At 44.1% G+C, this 19,337-nt stretch overlaps 4 protein-coding genes across 6 annotated transcripts; 2 read left to right on the top strand and 2 right to left on the bottom strand.

The window, feature by feature from the left end:
- Positions 1-869: 869 nt before the first annotated feature.
- Positions 870-3,987, top strand: mterf3 (mitochondrial transcription termination factor 3). The gene is made up of 8 exons (XM_079750159.1): positions 870-1,048; positions 1,354-1,708; positions 1,813-1,965; positions 2,154-2,343; positions 2,553-2,700; positions 2,828-2,899; positions 2,988-3,149; positions 3,596-3,987. The coding sequence occupies exons 2-8, from the start codon at positions 1,363-1,365 to the stop codon at positions 3,788-3,790; spliced, it is 1,266 nt and encodes a 421-aa protein (XP_079606285.1). The 5' UTR covers positions 870-1,048; positions 1,354-1,362; the 3' UTR covers positions 3,791-3,987.
- Positions 3,988-4,250: 263 nt separating this feature from the next.
- Positions 4,251-6,085, top strand: uqcrb (ubiquinol-cytochrome c reductase binding protein; the record flags this gene model as incomplete). The annotated part of the gene is made up of 4 exons (XM_079749215.1): positions 4,251-4,341; positions 5,156-5,224; positions 5,406-5,572; positions 5,934-6,085. 4 exons carry the CDS (start codon positions 4,251-4,253, stop codon positions 6,009-6,011), a joined length of 405 nt encoding a protein of 134 aa, XP_079605341.1. The 3' UTR covers positions 6,012-6,085.
- Positions 6,086-6,189: 104 nt separating this feature from the next.
- Positions 6,190-9,708, bottom strand: lrrc14b (leucine rich repeat containing 14B; the record flags this gene model as incomplete). The annotated part of the gene is made up of 3 exons (XM_079749703.1): positions 6,190-7,209; positions 8,621-9,249; positions 9,433-9,708. The coding sequence occupies 3 exons, from the start codon at positions 9,706-9,708 to the stop codon at positions 6,534-6,536; spliced, it is 1,581 nt and encodes a 526-aa protein (XP_079605829.1). The 3' UTR covers positions 6,190-6,533.
- Positions 9,709-10,337: 629 nt separating this feature from the next.
- Positions 10,338-17,856, bottom strand: LOC307085061 (protein naked cuticle homolog 2). 3 transcript variants are annotated; one of them, XM_079749706.1, is made up of 9 exons: positions 17,696-17,856; positions 17,551-17,577; positions 17,340-17,425; positions 12,936-12,996; positions 12,135-12,229; positions 11,742-11,837; positions 11,444-11,579; positions 10,976-11,107; positions 10,338-10,828 (listed from the first exon to the last, which is right to left on the bottom strand). In XM_079749706.1, the coding sequence occupies exons 1-9, from the start codon at positions 17,718-17,720 to the stop codon at positions 10,353-10,355; spliced, it is 1,134 nt and encodes a 377-aa protein (XP_079605832.1). In that variant the 5' UTR covers positions 17,721-17,856; the 3' UTR covers positions 10,338-10,352. The 3 variants fall into 3 exon arrangements, with proteins under 3 accessions (XP_079605832.1, XP_079605831.1, XP_079605830.1); XM_079749705.1 differs by having other exon boundaries at positions 10,976-11,104; positions 12,129-12,229; XM_079749704.1 differs by having other exon boundaries at positions 12,129-12,229.
- Positions 17,857-19,337: the final 1,481 nt, after the last annotated feature.

A 19,337-nucleotide genomic window follows, 5' to 3' on the forward strand; every position in this document is an offset into this window, starting at 1 on the left:
AATGATGCTGGGTGGGGAGGAAGTTGTTTGGCAGGGGGAACAAGCATAACAGCTTTAATGCATGTGGACTGGGCACTTATTAGTGGGGCAGACTTTGGGTGTAGCCCTGTTTTATTTGTCTGCAGTAAGCAATTAATAAAAGACTAGATATTGAACAAGCCAAGGCACTTGTAGTGGAGAAAAATGGAAACATATGAACGGGTCTGTAGTTTAAATATAATTTATGATTGTACTTAAATGTCTGGCAACAATCGAAATAATAATAAATCAATAAATTGTCCTGGAGCATCACCAGTATCTGACACACTGACGATATGTCAGACCGCATGTCTGACATATCCCTGTGTCAATAATATAATTAGGGGTCAATTGATAACCATTTTAGATACTATATTAGAAAAACATCTAACAGGGACATGCATGCATTGTTATGAAATGGGCACAGTTAAGGATGTTCCAGGGGGCTATGCAAGGGCAAGGGACAGATTAAGATCACTGAGGATAATATAACACTGATATGAAATGAAAAGACCAACGAAGAAAGTGATTATAAATCAAATCAACTTTTTCAAGGGAACATGTGTAAAGAAATTACAGAAATGTGTGGTAATTTCATTTGTTTCCTCTTTATTTACTGATGATGAAGATAAAGCAAGACTACAAATACACACTCCAGTCCAGTTTGGGGCGGTAGTGCATCATAAACCCGGTCTGCAACAGCCAATTCACGGCAAGAAGAACATATTGACGGACTGCTCACCTCAAACAAACATATTCGACAGACATATTCAAGCAATAGCTATGGAAAACAATGAAAGCATTTCATTAAGATACAGTATATCATTTAGGTTACATGGTTCCTTATTTGATATATAATAATGCAAAATATATATATATATATATATATATATATATATCACCCACACAAAATTAATATATTGGTTTGTTCCACTTCCGCTTAACACATCCGGCCCGTGAGCCTGTTGCGTGGATACGCTGTCTTGGTTGTGTTTTGTTAGCCAATTAACTAGGTGATATTTAATTAAAGGTATGTATTGGTCCATTATTTATCAATAAACAATGTTTACCTTACATCTATGACTTATTAGTTGATATTTACGTATTTAGCCTGAATCGACAGCTATGGATTCCAAGGACACCAAAGACGTATGAACTTTGGTGTCCTCGGTCTTACTCTGAAGTAAGGCTTTCACCTATGTGTATATATAAGTTAAAAGGCTAGAAAGTTTGATGATGTAAGGTTTTCGGTTAGTACCATAGCAATAGGATGCATCGGGTACAAATTCGGGACACAAACATGATGCTGTTTAACATGTCTTGTTCATCCCTTAGGAAATAGCCATGGCTTCGTCTTGTGTACAGCAGCTGTGTCGGAGATCTACCGGTCATCTCCGCTCAAAGACCTCGTGTGTCACCCTACTGTACTCCACTCACGTCCAGAATCATGTCGCAGGCGTAAGAACAGCTGATAAAACCAACGCGGGAGGAGACCTTATTATTCATGGGAACCCTTCAATATTTCATACAAGCCAGAGGAGGCAACCAGTGGGTGTTTGTTATTATAGCGGCTACAACGCTAGCCCGCTGCTACCAACTGAACACAGGGACGCCAAAGAGTTGATGATCATGGATGCTCTGTCACAAGTCAAAGATGCCCAAGACTTGACTGAAACTAACGCAAGATTAGGTAGATCTAAATTATTTTTAACCTTGTGAATACACTAGGCATTTAGACCTATTTGACTGGAAAGTATATTGTATTTGTCTAATTTGTACCCATCTGTTTACCAGATACTGATGAAGCTGTATATCCCAGTGCTTTGGAAGAGATAACTGATGAAGATGCATCACACACAATGGTTCGCTCCACCCTGCCGTCTGAATCCTCAAGTCTCAGGGACTATGTGGATGAGTCTGAGACACTCAGCAAGCTGGTACAGATAGGTACCTCCATATTTAGATGTCTTCCAGCAAACCTGAAACCTGCATGTTCAAACAAAAATGAAATAAAAACCATTGACAAAACATTTAGTGAGAGCGATTGTTTTGTCTGGTCTTATGGCATTATGGGTATTCATAATTTGGTCTACAAATTTGCTGTTTATAAATAAGTTATTTTGTCCTTTTCCCAGGCGTTAAGCTCTGGAAGTTGGAGCAGCGGCCCAACGTAGGCACCATGCTACTGAAACTGGACTTCCAGACGGACGTGGTCCCGAGGCTGCTGTTCCTCAAGGAGATGGGGGTGGAAGACTCTGGTCTGGCCTATATTCTCTCTGACAACCCCTTCATTCTCAAGGAGGACTTGGAGAACCTGCATGCTAGGTGAGAGAATAAATAAACTGGTTAATGTTTATGCAGTTTACATTTCTCATGCTACCTGACAAATTACATAAAAATGAGAATTCTGGATAAGGCATTGGTGTACATGGCAATATAGTATTTGTAAAATGATTGCTAGCGATACCGGGGTCAATCAAGACAAGTCACCATTCCGAATTTCTCCCTCTGTCTACCCCATTTTGCTTTGTTAGGGTGAATTTTTTGAAGTCACAGAAGTTCAGCCCAGAAACTGTTGCCTCCATGGTTACCAGAGCTCCGTATCTGCTCAACTTCAGCGTGAAGAGGTTGGACAACAGACTAGCATTTTATCAGCAGCAACTAGGGCTCAACTCTTCTAAGGTAAACTTACTTTAATTACAGTTTCACCTATTGCCTTTCTCTTATATACACACAAAGTAGTATTTTTTTATTATTGCCTCAAAACCCATTGAGTGATTGTTGAAGGGTGTTTATTGTGTTCTTACAGACGCGTGGTGTTGTAGCTCGACTTCCTAGATTGCTTTGTGGAAGTTTGGAACCAGTCAAGGAGACTCTGAGGGTACCCAAAGTACTTAACAGCCACATGTTGCAGATGCTGTCAATTATGTCAAATCTTCATGTCATTTTTTATGTTTACATTTCTGCAGGTGTGCAAAATAGAACTTGGCTTCAAGGAGAATGAGATTCAGCACATGGTTATGCTCGTCCCTAAATTGTTGACTTCAAATAAGAGGAAACTTACCCAAATATTTGACTATCTCCACAACACAATGAAAGTGCAACACCACCTTATTGTGAAGTTTCCACAGGTAGGCTGAACCACCAATCTGGCGTGGCATTGAGAGACTGTGAAATTGCTTATAACCAATTACCAAATCACTTTCATCCAAATCATGATTTCCATGTGGAACCAACTAGTATATTATGTGGGCCAAAATATAAGGTGAAGAAGAATGTGATTTGATGCAAAAGTGAAGGAAGTTTCCAGTGTATGCAGAAAAGTGTTGATTTTATTGAGTTAGTCAGCAGAGACATTGTTGTCAGGCAGTATTTCGATTTTACCGTTTGGCATTGTTTTTTTCCACTGTGTGATCATTTAAAATAATATAATTCGTCCTCATGTCTAATATAATATAATTCATCCTCTCATGTCTATTATATAATGAATAATGGGTCTTCGATAATACAATTCATCCTAATGTCTAAATTATAGGTCTTCACTAATCAAATTCATCCTTTCATGTCTATGTAATAGGTCTTCAATTCAAGGTTACTGCGTATCAAAGAGCGCCACCTGTTCCTGGACTACCTGGGAACGGCGCAGTATGATTCGGACCAGCCCAACTACATCTCTCTGGACCGCCTGGCCTCCCTGCCTGACGAGGCTTTCTGCACGGAGGTTGCCTCAGCAACGTTAGAAGACTTCATCATGTTCCAGAAGACGATGTGATGCCATGCGGTTTCATGTAGCTAAATATGCAGCAGCGGGGGGAAAAGTATTTGGTTGAATACTAGTCTACAGAGTTCGGGATGAATAAAAAAATTACTTATTTCACCTACCGGGCTCTGTAAAAATCTGTAGTGAAAATTGATATATTTTTTATGTAAACAGTGAATAAATTATATCTGATAATATAATTTGGTATTAACTTTTGTGTGTATGGCGTTTCCACACGTTTTGCCTAAATGTTATTTGATGTATTTATACATTGTTAATTAAATTATTTACATATTTCTTTGATAACCGGCCTTATTCTTCAGTTTACTCGATTAATTTATCAAATTGACATAAAGTAAATGGGCATACTGGGAGAGATAGGAAAATTGTGTTTCAAAGAATAATCCATAGAATAATCCGCCCAGAGACATTTAGAGTTAGTTTGGTCATGTTCTAAATAGTTGTGATTCTGATGCACGAGATTTCCCACAATGCCCTTCCCTACCCACAATACCCCGCGATTGTCCTTAGAATTGCAATGATGGCGGCGTCGAGGGCACCAGGTAAACTCTTAATGTCCTTTTCTATCATAAATGTACGAGTCAGTAGCACATATTTTGAGGCAGCGCCATTTTTTTCAAATGTAATTGAACATAAATGGCGCGACGAGTGTCCTTATATTTGGGCAGCGATGTCAAAATCCTAAATTCTTCCTGTGTGTCCTCAATGTCCCTGGCAGCTAACCTTTGCTAACGTTATGAGAGTGAACTAGCGCTAGGAAAGCTTATAACTAGTATCTACCTAACGTTACCATTTATACAGCCTGTGGTACCTGATACCTGTGTTTTCTTTTTATTTCGAGACCAAGTCATTATCGGTAACTGATGGTTTAGGGTTAATTTGTCGCTACAGTGTATACGTACTCTATGTATGTCACAACAAGGAATAAACGTATGCAAGGAGAAATGGTGCAGTTGCTTTGCTCATACTATACAGTTGTGTAGTTTATGTAACCAGCATTGCAGACCGCACTTTCCTTATTTATGACAATGACAGGGTAACTCAATTGCTATTGCTTCAAGGTGCAAGGTTCATTTGAATTTAGCTTCCTCCACAAATGTCCAACACATACATTTGCTTGTCTGGCTTGTTAGCCTTTATACCATGTGGCTCAATCAAATATACAATATTTCTTAATATGTAGTTGCTTTATATTGCACTGATTAAAGAATGTGATAGCTGGTTGAACTACAGTCTGTGACATTGCTGCAGCATTGCCAACGTTTGATAACCATTCACCCCACCATTATCGTTTTGAATTAGAAAGGTTACAATCGAAGACGTTAATGTGTATATATATTTTTTATTATTTTTTAGTGGCATCAGGTAGGCTCCTGGTTGGATTCCGAAAATGGTACTACAACATGTGTGGCTTCAACAAGATCGGTAAGAATACATTACTCACGGAGCCATTCTGTATGACTTGCCTACGTCCGTTCAGACAATGTTATAATGGATCGCAATTTCAACAAACACAACACACGGATCAATACAGCCAGCTTGTGCAACTGAGAAAACCCGACCATGCCATTGACTGACCTTCAGTACTCTGTTTTTTCCATCTTAGGGTTGCTACGTGATGACACCATCTATGAGAACGACGACGTTAAGGAGGCCCTGAAGAGGATCCCAGAGAGGATGTACAATGACCGGGTTTTCAGGGTGAAGAGGGCTCTGGACCTCTCCATGAAGCAACAGGTCCTCCCCAAGGACCAGTGGACAAAATATGAGGAGGTGGGTTTCCAGCTTGTGGTATATTTACGTTGTAAATAAGAATAATTTGAAATCAAATCAGTTGATGTAGCGTAATAGGCTTCGCTATGATCCCCATAGATAAGGATATGTGGCTTGTACATCATGACGAATTGTACACTACTACATCCCTCAAGTCATCACAAAATGAGTATCGGAAACCGAAAATCCCATGATGAACACAAGCCCCATTGTGAGATAGGATAGTTAGTGTAGGTTGTTTGACTCCCAGCACAAGAGATCATGGGTTTACTCTCCAATGATGGCAGCCAATGATATGATATGATAGCCTGTGTAGGCAATCCTTGAGTAAAGCTAATTCATCCATCTCTTCCTCAACCAGGATGTGCATTACCTGACCCCATACCTGCAAGAAGTGGTCCGAGAGAGGAAAGAGAAGGAGGAGTGGCTGAAGAAATGAGGTTCCTGCCAAAGGAGCCGTTGTGTGGACCCCTGTTTTAATATTTAAAATAAAGTGTAACCTGTAAGACCCGATTATGCCTGCTCATTAAGGAAATTTGCTTTTTGAAATTAGAAAAGGACCAGGTATGGTTTTATACCAAAACATTTAATGTATTAATCCAAGGTAACACCTTCGTAAAATGTATCACTTATGGAAATAGTAAATGAATTTGAAACTATATGAAAACAAAAATACACTCGAAACCAGAGTAGATATACAAATGTACAGAGTTGTTATGAAATTCTAAACGTTTCTATAAAAATAATATATTTGACCTAAGGTATCTACAGACATATTGCATATTAAATAGGATGGAGTATAGTTAAAGAGGATATTTATCCAAATTGTATCTAGGACTTTTATTGATACTATAACTTGCGGCCAACTCTTTCTATCACTATTTTAAAAAAGTGCAGAAGAATTCAAACATTTAAACAAAAACTGCCATGATGGTGTATGATAGCTATGAGTATCATTAGGCTACTCCTGCTGAGCCTGGGATCGCCTGGTGTCCACGTCATTTATGGTATCGATAAAGTTCTCAATGACATTGTTGAAGGACTTCAGCATCGACACCCCCAGCTCATTGCAGGTTTCATGAATGTCCGGGTCAAACGCCCCCATCAGCGGGGTACACACCTCAACACCTTCCTTCCCAGCCCCAGCCAGGATGGCCATCAGCTGGGTCCTCACCTCCTCAAACAAGTCCCGGTCATACTCCAACACAACAGAGTCATCCAGCGGGTATGTGAGGTCCGGCGAGTAGCAGTCTCGCGGAACCGGCATCTCGATGTACCTCAGCTCTGGAAAGCTGGCGGACAGCACCGAGAACACCCGAAGAAGTGCCCCAGAGCTCAGGGGGTTTCCCAGGAGCTTTATCTCCTGGAGGGCCTGACAGCAAACCAGACTTCTGATGAAGTCGTCCATGTTTTCATCCTCTATGTCACATTCTTCGAGGGACAGGCTGACCAGCGTCGCTGAGCAACGTCCGAGCAACTTGGGGAGGCTGGCGGGGAAAGAACCGACGACGCTGTTGCCGCTGAGGTCGAGTCTGATCAGCGCCTCTGTGTGGAGGCTGTTGGACAGGTACACCAGATCCACCCGACTCAGGCTGCAGTTAGCCACCTCCAGGACCTGCAGAGGTGTGTTCAGAGGACTGAAGAACAGTTCAAGAACTGAATGTTAATGTGGGGGCATGATAGTCTAGAGATAGTGGTGATGGTGTTTGAATTCCAGCCCAAAAGGGTATGGGGTCCAACCCCATTGCCTGACCCAAGTCTACCTGCTGATGGCATCCTTGTGCAAGAGGCCTGACCTGTACCTGCTGATCAATGACTTAAGACTATGTGTCCCTTTGTATAAAAGTGTCTGCTAAATTAATAATAGCAAATAATTATATTAGATGGGTACACTTACTTGGTAATAAGGGATTTTCATAATATGATGACAATTTCTTGATTCAAGAAATTTGAGATTGCATTTTGTGTCTTCATTGTTTCTACAGTGTAGTGTTCATGGAATGATCCAAATTAACATGATACTTTCCCAAATGTGTACACTCATACATATTAGAGATTTTGCCATGTTTATTTATTTATTTTTTGCAAAATCTTTTTTGATATATTCTGATCTATCTTCTTTTCCCATAAATTTGAGCACACACCTGTTTCCCAAATTGCACATTGGCAAGTGAAGCAAGGTGGTTGCTATGTCTATTCATAGTCATACAAATGCTCTCCACAAGATTTAAGTTATATTCTTCTATTGTAGAAACGGACTGCAACTCTGTCCGTTTCCCTCATCTGTTTTTCATAGAACAGTGTCGGAAAATACAACTGTTAAAAATACCAGCACAAAACAGTACTTTTGTAGAAGTCCTCTGTTAAACATGAAACGGAGTAATAGTAAAAAAGTTCATATTGGCCAAATACACTCGAAAGTATCTCTAAGTACTCATATCCTCATAGTAACCTCATAATGGGAAGACAATTTTCATATATATAAACCTGTTGGGCGAGCAAAAATAGTTGAAGATCCGGTTATGGTTGCCTCACACCACCACTTTAAAATAACTGAATTAACCTTGAGTGATCAATCACCCTGGACTCCACCCACTATGAGTCAATCACAAGGTGGCTAGAGGATCCCTTCCCTACTCTCAATATAGAACCAGAAAGTCCTGTGAAACAGAATCTCCTATCTGTACAACGGTTCCACGGGGCAGCTGATACAAGGTGGGTTTCACTGCTCTTTTAATTACCATCTGACCCTGTGAAACAAACGCATTAAACGTGACATATGATACCACCAGGTGTGAGTGTGATTAGCAGTTACAAGCCGTTTTGAAAATCTTCTTCTGACATCAAAAGCGGTCGTGTCCACCTAGATTTATGACGGATAGATGAACGACGTTTGCTACAGTCCACTGGGTCGGCTGGTAGACTGATCTATCCAGCACACGTCTAGGTGGACACGCCCACTTGTGATGTCAGAAGAGGCAGATTTGTAACGCCGAATCCCGCTCGCACCTGGTGCTATAATATGCCACCTTTAACCCCGCCCCTCACCTTAGCAGTCTGCGCAGGTGTCCGGTCAGGGTGGAGAAGCCCAGGTACAGCTCCGTCAGCATGGACCACTGCGCCAGCTGCTCCCCGATGGTCACCAATAGGTTGGCGTCGTCTGCCCCCAGCCTACGGACGTCCAGCGCTCCGGCGGGCAGGGTGAGCGACTGCAGCATGGGGAACTCCACCCGGGAGAACAGCACCTCCAGGTGCGGCGCCTCCAGGGGGACGTTGTGCACCACCTCCAGCCTGGACATGGCCTCGGGTTCGGCCAGGCGCAGGACGTAGAACAGCTGCTTGAGGGCCAGCGAGTCGCCCCGGAACCCCACGAAGCGGAGCTTCAGGGGGCAGTGGCGCCGGAGGAGCAGCGCCGGGGCCACCATCTCGTAGTTGCGGCCCGTCACGAAGCCGTTGAAGCGGACGTCCACGGAGGTCTCGAAGGCGCACGGCGCGGCGGCGTCGCCCTGCATGGCCGCCACGGTCTCGTAGCACATCCGTGTCAGCATGGTGGTCCGGGCCCATCGGCCGAGGGTGGACCCGCAGGGACACGTCTGGTGCTCGGTGTCCCTCAGGGCGGTCAGGTCCACCAGGCGCAGCTTCTTGGCGTATGTTGTCGGGGCAGACAACACGTAGTCCTTGGGGAGGAGAAGAAGAAGAAAACCTTTGGCGTCAACACTCAAAATATTTCAGCGTTTAATCTCGGGGCATCGACCCAAAGGTCAACGCTGAAGTATCATTGGCTCATCGGTCAAAAAGGATTAAACGTGAACGATGTCCGTCTCCACAGAAGCCCAGTACTTCCAGGGGCACGCGCGTACCTTCAAACCGGTCAGAATGGCCTCCAGACAGAGCCGGCACGTGCTGGAGGTGAGGTCGGCCGGGCAGTCCGCCGTTCTTCCCAGGATCCTTTGCAGGTTGATCTCTGGTAGGGGCCATGTGCGGACCAGGGCCAGGAGCAGCGGTGCCTGCTCGTGGAGGTAGCAGGCCTTGAAGAGGAGCGGGTACATGTTAAAGGACACGCAGCTCAGGCTCTCCACCGTACTCTCGCCGCTCTGGCTGAAGCTCTCGGCGGCGAGGAACCGCAGTGACTTCATGGTGTCCAGTCACTGGGACCCAGGGGCTTCGGAATAGCTCTTTGTTGTGGATGTGAGCCTTGTTGTCGTCTCCTGTTGGACCGCCCACTGTTGATAATCCACCTCTGGTGTGCGTGGGGTTTGTCTGAGAGCGGGTTCATGTTGTGTCGCCAAGCATGAGCCTCGGGGTCCCGTGGTAGGTGAGGGGGCCTATTTTTAGATTCAGCTGTCTCACGTCCTTGGCCTGGCTTGCAGAACGTCTATTTCCAACCTTATCTGAGGGCCTGGTTAGTGGCCCTGCTTGGGCTGAACGCCTCTACAAACCTTGTTCACTAAGCCAATGGAAAGAGACTGCAGTGTTTAGTGGGACTTTTAGGACTATCAGAAATATTGTCATGACTGGAAATCAACAACAAAAAAAGTTTTTGTTCACTGCTTAACATTTTCCCTAAATAATGAGATTGGGATAAAGTTATGACAATGAAGGATATGTAATGTTATTTTGAGATAAATGGTAATCTAAATATACCTGAGAGGACACAGTCTAAAGGGGTACAAATATTATAAAATGGCAGCATGGGAAACGTTGTCTGCATAAAATCTGAGACCTCCTTCGCCAACATCACACACTCGGGTGCTTAACTCCGGCCCCTGGCCGGACGAGGTCACGAGGCGTAGTGGTGGTGGTGGTGGTGGTGTTCGTGGTGGTGGTGATGCTCGTGCCTGTGGGCTGGGGGTCCCGGGGCCCCACAGGAGGCGGCAGGCGGGCCGTAGTGCGCCTCCCTCTCCCCCTCGGCGTGCTGTGCCGGGCAACAGGGCTGTCGGGAGGGGGTGCCGCCGGCGTCCTGCCCCCTGGAGCGGAGCCTCCTGCCGCTGTGGCTCCGGAGCAGGGGGGGGGCGCAGGGCGGGGCCCCGAGGCGGCAGGGCGAGGCGGCAGGGGGCTGGTGATGATGATGATGACCGTGGACCCTGGTGGACCGTAGCCCCCCTCCTCCGGTCCGCTCCTCCCCCTGCTCCCTGGTCCTAACCCTGAAGGAGACCCGCCTCTGAGGGGCGGAGGAGCTGCAGTACTCCCTGGTGGCCACAGGATGGCGCTGGGGAGCTGAGCAAGGGACCTGTCTGGCCTCTGGGGGGCAGGACGCTGGGGTGGAAACGTAGAAACGAGGGGAATGATGCATTAAACCGTTTGACGAATGATTGACTTGAGGCTATGCATGCTTCCATTATACTAGTTCCTAAATAAATGTGTAAATCGGTTCGTATGGACCAACACCAGGGGCAGGTATACCTGCTTCGTCAAACTTGGAGGCGTAGTTCTCGATGCCAGCTAGATCCAGGTAGTGGTTCCGGCGCTCTGCGTTTTCATCCACACAATAAGGGCTCCTGGCCTGACCGCCTGCACCCCCGGGCCCACAGTCTGCTGCCGTCCAGCGCCATGAGGGATGGAGGGTTTACCGTCGTGGTGTCGGCAAAACAGAGTTATTGGCTTGTTACAGAAGGTCCAACTGCTGGCATGTGCATATTTTCGTGTAAACAGACGTGCCTCCTTTTGTTTATATTGTTTGTTCATAGGATATATGATATTATTAATTTGATGATTTGTTGTCCTATTTTAATGTACTTAAAGATAATCGTTGTAATCAAAGGTAAAAAAGCAAAAAAGCAAATAGCGAAGTTGAATTTAGAACAGTTTATGTCGGAAAGACCAAAACCCTGCATTTCACCGGAACAAATGTCCATCTAAAATGTTTGTTACATGTTTGTGAGATCTTCTCTGCTGTCGATGATGGAGATACAACTAGTCTGATCTTCAGGGTTGCGTTCGGGTCGCACGGCTGCTTGGCCGATGACTCCACCACCTCACAGATGGAATGCATGAGACTGGACATGTTCTGCAGAGTCGGAATATCAAACAGTTACACACACACACACAGACACACAGACACAGACACACACACAGAAATATTCCTGAATCGACACACACTGCCACTCATGCACACACAACACATGCACCCAACACCGAAACAGAAACGTGCGCGTGTCAGCAGTTTCACCTGTGCGGTGACCTTGCCGCTCTTGTCAAGGTCACAGACAGCGAAGAGCCACTCCTGCCCTGTCTCCCCCTCCACAGCTGGGCCGCACTCTGTTTCCTGCATGCACACAAAATGAAACGTAAGCAACATATCTAATCCAAACTCCTCTAAAAACATGACACCTTGTACTACATGCATTTTTTTTAAAGATATACATTTGAAGCAATATATTGATAGAAACTTATAGTTCCTTAGTAATTATCTGAAAATGGTTTAGCGTTAGAAAAGGCTATTAGTAGGAGGATGGATGCAGTGAGGCACCCCCGTGTGCATCCTGAAGTAATTATCAGCATGTGCGTTCTGAGCAGGATCTGCGGCCCCTTCCACAGAGGCGTTGTAGAAACACACCCTCACCCCAGCACGGCTGCCCCTCGTCCGGCTCTGTCTACTGGCCAGGGGATGGCACGCCTGGGGCCGGTCTGGACGAGCCCTCTCTGGAGGTAACGCCACTGGAGCACACACAGTAAGGCATCAGCGTCATCAAACGGCTCATTATCCTGTGTCGTCATTTAGCGGAGAACTCGATCTAAAACCAGTGCCGGCTGAGGACATGCAATAAGATGTTTAAGTCTATACAAAAAGTCCATGCACTTCACGACCAAGTTAAAACAAAATAGGAAGAACCAGAACATCCTTTTTTTTTGTGTGTGTGTAAGTGGTACCACACCCCATTACTGGCCTTGTTCTAATAATTTGTAGTTAGTTGCCGCTGCATAGTCTAAGGCAGTTCAGCACTCAGTTTAATCCGGTGTTTCTCTGTGTACCCGAGGACCAAAAGACTTGAACTTGAGCGTGTTACCTTTGACACGTACATTTTGATCTGATTCTGAAACATGGCTTCACTGTCTTCACAATACTTGTTTACCACGCAAAGCCAACAGGTATTGAGCGGGTGGGGGGGGGGGGGGGGGGGGGGGGGGGGTTTGGGTGAGGGGCCATTTCCGCACAAACACGAAACAGATGTCAACACTTTGTGAAATTTTACGCAAGCTCCCATTTCACGGGCTGGCAAAAACAAAGGGTGTGTCCCTTTGGGGGTCTGGTACATCGCACATAGTGATATTATAGAAGCTGAGCCCTTTTGACAATGCAGTCAGTGAAGCTGCAATGTGTAAACTGCAAATAGAGGATATTGGACGAGTCTCTTCAACTCACCCTCCAGTTTGCCATCGTGACCCCGTTGGGAATGCTCCAAGGAAACTCCCACACACAGTTCCTGAGAACAAAGAGAGATAGAGAATGGTCACATGTTGAATGTAAACACATATGCTGAAGATTTTTTATATGCTGCAGGACAAGTGATGACGTAAACTTGACTGCATGGAACCAAATTATATTGGAAACATAATTTCTGAATGTGTGATTTGAGGCAATTATTGTATTTCATTATGTGATCCCTACAGGACACTGCGATGGAGGTCAACAACATTGCTTTATCATCTTGCTTCCATAAGCCCTAGTTCCATCTTTCCATATTGATCATCTGAAAGTAACAGGAAGGAATATACGAGCCGTGTGGTGATGTGGGGAGGTGAGCGGTAGTTTTGCAATGTCAGAAGGTGATCCATTTACTCGCAACCATGTTGTTCTCTGAGGCAGACCTCTGATTAAACAATTTCCCATCATAATTTATGGTGGTGTTCGGCATAAAAGGCCCTTCTACTTATGACTATATCTTTATTAGTTGGGTTCCAGAGAAGCATTTCAGAGAAGCTGTGCAACCAAAGTAGTGGCTCTGGTATTTTCGCGGAAGCGATTGAACGACATAACCTGTTCACATATTCAGTTGTTCGCATCGTCAGACGCCAGTGACTCTGTACACATTAAAGGGCTCCTCCCTTTTTTAGATTAAAAGACAAATCTCTCAACAGATCTCTCGCCCTTCACAAAGAAGGTCACACTATCTTTCTGGCAGATGCAGGTGAGGCAGTTACACCCCCCCCACACACACACACACACACACACACACACACACACACACACACACCTGCAGGACGGGTAGGGGCAGGTGGTGACAGATGACTTGGCTTCACTAATGGCTAAAAGAAAGCCCCACCTATGCACACACACACACACACACACACACACATACAGACACACACACACATACATAGCATTGCTATCCACGCCGCCACGCTCGGTGCCCTGGGAGCCTGTGATGTGGCGTAGGGTTACCACAGACTAGGCGTGGCGGCCTGGAGGAGTCACACCGTGGCAGTGATCCGTGTGTGTGTGCGGGTGTCTTTTGAGGGCACTTTGCCTGTCTAAACAACAGCGTCACCCAGCAAAGCATCCGGTACCCTGCTTCACCCCCCCGCAACCTCTCCCTTCTTTCTTCATTCCACTCCCCATCTCTCTCTCTCTCTCTCTCTCTCTCTCTCTCTCTCTCTCTCTCTCTCTCTCTCTCTCTCTCTCTCTCTCTCTCTCTCTCTCTCTCTCTCTCTCTCTCTCTCTCTCTCTCTCTCTCTCTCTCTCTCTCTCTCTCGCTTCACTCGTACCTCCAACCCCCCTACCAGCAGCACCTCCCCTGCCCACCCTGACGCTATACAGCCCTGCAGAACGCTGTGAGAACAGTGGCTGCCTTTGTTTTATTGGAGCCTCTCGCTCACTCTCTCTCAACCCTCAGAGTGATTACCTGGATAGGTATTCTTTTTGTAAAGAGAGAGAAAGAGAGAGAGAGAGACAGAGAACCAATGAGGAATAAGGCATCCATTTTTGGGACTCTCAAGCTGGTTCAGTTAATGTTAATTCTTAGTTTACGTGAACAATTTCTTTCTTTCCCTCAGTGTTATTTTCAAGATCCGCAGAGTGATCGGACTTGTTAATTGTTAATTTCCAACCTATTACATTGCACTACATTGAATAGGTTTCCCTCACTTAGTTTTATCCTTATGTTCCACTGTTGTCCAATATTAGTTATTCAACGTATGTAAAAAAAAAAAAGGCAGCAATGTGCAGCAGACTTTATCGTGTTTGTTATCTGTTTTTTTTGTCTTGTCGAGACTAAATAATCAATTTCTCTTTTGTGCTTGAGCGAAATCAGACCTGGTACTTCTGCACCTGGCACCTTGTTGTTTCTCTACATAAACACACACACACACACACACACACACACACACACACACACACACACACACACACACACACACACACACACACACATACAAAAGCATGCATGTCTTCATTTTTCCTTTTTCAACAACAAACAAGTTTGACCAGGAACAGCCTTTTTGTTTTGTAAAAGGCACTATTGTTCAAGCTAGATGTGAACTGGTGTTTCATCATGCACATATTGATGATGTGTCCAGAGGCATCAGTAGATGTATGTACACAGCGTAATGTTTGTCTTACTAGTCTTAAATTGATCTGAACGGCATCTGAACCCTTCCATGTTCTGCTAAAATAATGACACAGTGCAACAAAATGCACTTAATATTATTTGTGGCTTTTTGGTACCCCACTCATTTGACCTTTATTGGGTTTTCAAGTATGATGTTTTTCAAAAGCTACTACATGGGTATAGAGTTTTATTTTACAGCAAATAGCAACCATATCAATATATAAAGTTGACGGCCCCTAACCAGACTCAGCTTCTACAACAAGGTTCCCAGAGGAGAGCTACAATGAAACAGAACAATATTAACATGGACATGGAATCGTTTTTGTGAACCATCTGGGTTTTTTATTCCACTTTTGGAAACAAATACCTCATCACAAACGTTTCCCCGCCAAACGCAGAACCCCGTCATTTCAGACGCTCGCCGTTCCTGGTCACCTAGGTAACCCTGACCATCATTTGAATGGAAAATGCATTCACAGAAAAAAATCTGGCATTAATGAGCACAAAACCTCCACAATGTCTCTTTAAATGTACTTGGCAGAATCTGGCCTCTCCTTTTTTTTTTTTTTTTTTAATTGCAGGCGTCAGTAAAAAATTCCATATAGCGCTGAGTAGCGTCAGCTTTACTGCAGATTGAGTCAATTAAAGCTCCAGGACCGACACAGCAGCAAGACTGACATTCCATTGACAGGAGTTTCCCGGAAGGTGAGGGAAAATGAATGAGGGTGAACGGGAATGTCAGGTGTATCGATGTAAGAAAGGGAGTGAGAAAGTTAACTAAGCAGATACTATTTGATTAATAATCCACCAGTTAAACAAATGTGGTCTAAACTGTACCTTATATGTAGTAAGACATTATGCAGCATTATTATTACTCTAAACATCAAAGATAGAGTGGTGGAATGTGGCAAGGATGCCTCTCTCAAGACGAGCAAGATAGAGAATAGCGTATCTGTGAAAGTATATATAATGTCTGGTTTTGCTTCCTGGATAAACAACTGACAAGGGCAGCTCCTGCGATGAGACCAACGACTACAGTTTCGCTCAATTCCTAACCATATCCACCATGACGCCCCGATTAAAACATGAATGACCCCACATGTGAGCCCCCCCTCTTCTCTTCATCCCTCCTGAATTACAGTGCCCCCCCCCCCACCCCTCAACTCCTCACCCCTCCAACACACCCTCAAGAACCCACCAACGGCCCCCCCACATCCCCACATGCCCACCACCCCCCCGACCCGCGGCCCAGTCTGTCTGCTGCCGGAGCAGGAAAGCAGTACCAGATGTGCAGCATTTTCTTTTTTTTTTTTATGTTTCACCGTGGCGACGGGGGTTGCGTACAAGCCTCTCAAAGACCCTGCTGTTCTAAAAAGGGGATGGCTTCACACAGACCAGACACGGCAGCCCTTTTTAAGAACATGGAGGAAGGGAGGAGTGTGTGTGGGGGGGGGGTTAAAGAAACACAGCCCCCACCCCACCTCTTCAAATACCTTTCAAGTCTCCTGGATGTGAGCATATACTGTTCATCATGTAATTGCTTTGGCTGAGGCTCCGCTTGGAAGTTGAACTGGAGGCATAAGGAGGAAGCGGGTGGCTCTCGGAAGGGGGTTAGCGTTTTACAAAGGGGCCTCAAGATATGAATTTGGTTGAATCACTTGCTTAATGCTTGAGACCTTTTATTGTTTATCTTTTATTTCCTTTCTAGAAGGTTGTTTTTCTGGTTTGAGTATATGTGGGCAATGTTGGTCTTTTATTGTTGTAAATTTGATCACAGGTTCCTCATATAAAATAATAAATCTGCCTTTAGTCATCAATCTGGAACCTGTGCCTGATTACAATATTGATCAGGTACTTGTGAATTGTGTTCAACAGCTACACATTTGGGTTTCCAGAATTATATTTTGTTAATGGTGTTATTCAATGATAGCCACGCTGTTTCACATGGGAACATTTAATAACCATGAATATGGATGGAATATCGTTTGTTGGTCGAGAAAACCAGGGTGTAGTAGATCATTAACTGCTTGTCAAATTATGTTTATATTTAAAAATAGATTAAACTTAAACCTAACCAGGAATAATCGTGTTAGCCTACGTTTACAGAAAGTAATTTATAAGCATAACATCTTAACAAATGTGTTATATTATTTTCCCAACCTGTAGCCCATCGCAGAATTAACCAATCAACAACCAAAAAAACATGTTAAGCACTGTACCTGTTTGGATTTACTTTTGTACCTCGGGATGTCCATCCGCTCCATATCCTTTGGACGCGTGAGCATGTTGGTAACAAAACTACCACCTGCAGAGCAAAAACACACTGTATGTAGATAGTTCAACAATAGCCGGTTGACAAACTTTTAATTTACTAATTCAAGTAGGCTATTCTTTCCAGTCCCCGTTACATGATGAAGGCATAATTCTTACCCTCTGGACTCTCCCTGCGTTTAGAGGCTGCATCAAAACAAAAGGAGGAGGTGTGAATGTAATGATTTTAGTTTAGAACTATTAATGTAAACAGGTAGGCTTAGACTATTTCATTTCGCTGGAATAAATAAATGAAAAACTTTACCATGTTTGGACTGGAGCTTGCCCATTGCCCTGCTTTCATCCAATTTTCACAATTGATCGAGCATATATGATTTACAATCCATAAAAGCGGAAAAATTATGCAAAGGTGTTGCATCCATTTCTCTCGAAATGTATAGAAAAGCTTTTCAAAGACCTAGTTCGTTGAGGTAGTCAAGACAAGGCTTTGCGCAAAACATGAGCAAACAAGGTTCGATGCAGAGTGACCGTGAGGGCAGGATCAGTGGAATAGTGGGACGCAGCGCCTCCTAACGGCCGGCTGGGAGAACGGCACCACAAGACGGAGTAACTTAAAAACAAACTAGAAACCGTTCTATCCACTCCTCCGTCAGAGGTTTACATTCATCCCAACGCGTCCACTAAGGTCAACACAATAACAAAAATAATTTCAACAGTAATTGAAATTTAGCTGGATTATTTGATGATACCATCTCATGTTGCAATGGGCCATTAATTGTGATGAGATTGTATCATAATCCACGAAACACATGTTCTTGTTGGGATGCATTGAGCTGAAGGGATGAAGTCCTCCAGTCAACCAAAAAATCCTCCAGACACGTCCACGATTAATGCAACACAAGGTATCATAAAATATCTATTAGAATTTCAAGGAAGTACAGTGTAGAAAGATATAGGCTTACATTGTCAACTTCAAGGTTGATAACTTCGCTGCAGGATGAGTCCGTTGTAAAAAAAATAAAAAAAAAGCCTGGTGTTGATCCCTGTATCACTTCCTGCTGACGGCTGTAATCCTCCAACGATTGTTTCATCGTTGCCATCCAAATCGACACAGATCTTTCCAAGGTATTATAATTTAATTTATATTTATTTATTAACAGTCAGTCAACACCTTGTTTCATATAGATGGTTTGTCAAACTTGTGACTTGGTAGTATATTGCAATACACTGTTGAGCATCATAAAGTAGGAATAACCATTTGAACATCAAAATCTCAAGGCCAGAGCTGTGAAAGAAGACATGAAAGTGGGTGGAAAGAGAGAGGGAATGACAAGTATAGAACCACAGGTGACACTCACAGGATGAATTGTTTGACAGGGTTGCACCACTAAACCACCTCATCTTAACAAATGTAACTCTACTCACTGTGCTTCCTCTGTTACAGAATCAGGGAAATGTCCTTTCTGTGCTAGAAACCATGGTTCATACAATCCTCATTGGGGAGATCGCTATGAAGTTGTTCTATAGCTTCACATTATTCTGGCTGGTAACTCACAGACCAGACCAGCTGGCTTCGCTGCACATGCAATTGGACCTTTCTGTTTTTCTTTGCATTTGTGATTCATTCAATTTATGAGACCAGATGATATGTATCAACTCTTTCTGAGATCATTGCCTGCCTTCCTCTGATTCTGACTGTGTGTTGACGTTTTTTCCTTGGTTTGTGGTAGCAAGGGCTGGATTTTGGACCTTTTAGTAACATTGACCGTGATCCTCTAACCATTGCTGTTTCTGAACGGCAGGGTGATTTTGGTCATGAGGTAAGGGAAGAAGACACACCCCCACACACGTATGTAAAGAGTCTCATTATACCTTTAATATTGTATAACATTGTGTATGTAGGTGTGTGATGTTTGCATGCTTTGCCAGAGTGCTGCGAGTGTTCC

Source organism: Pollachius pollachius (genome assembly GCF_949987615.1).
Source record: "Pollachius pollachius genome assembly, chromosome: 13".
Taxonomy (NCBI): Eukaryota; Metazoa; Chordata; class Actinopteri; order Gadiformes; family Gadidae; genus Pollachius; species Pollachius pollachius.

Bases quoted from the DNA above. Each gene is read 5' to 3' on its own strand.
- mterf3 (XM_079750159.1), top strand. From the start codon at position 1,363: ATGGCTTCGTCTTGTGTACAGCAGCTGTGTCGGAGATCTACCGGTCAT. The intron at 1,966-2,153 runs GTACCTCCATAT...TCCTTTTCCCAG, and splicing joins CAGCAAGCTGGTACAGATAG to GCGTTAAGCTCTGGAAGTTG. The intron at 2,701-2,827 runs GTAAACTTACTT...GTGTTCTTACAG, and splicing joins TAGGGCTCAACTCTTCTAAG to ACGCGTGGTGTTGTAGCTCG.
- LOC307085061 (XM_079749704.1), bottom strand. From the start codon at position 17,720: ATGGGCAAGCTCCAGTCCAAACATG. The intron at 17,578-17,695 runs GTAAAGTTTTTC...GTTTTGATGCAG, and splicing joins CAAGCTCCAGTCCAAACATG to CCTCTAAACGCAGGGAGAGT. The intron at 17,426-17,550 runs GTAAGAATTATG...TTTGCTCTGCAG, and splicing joins ACGCAGGGAGAGTCCAGAGG to GTGGTAGTTTTGTTACCAAC.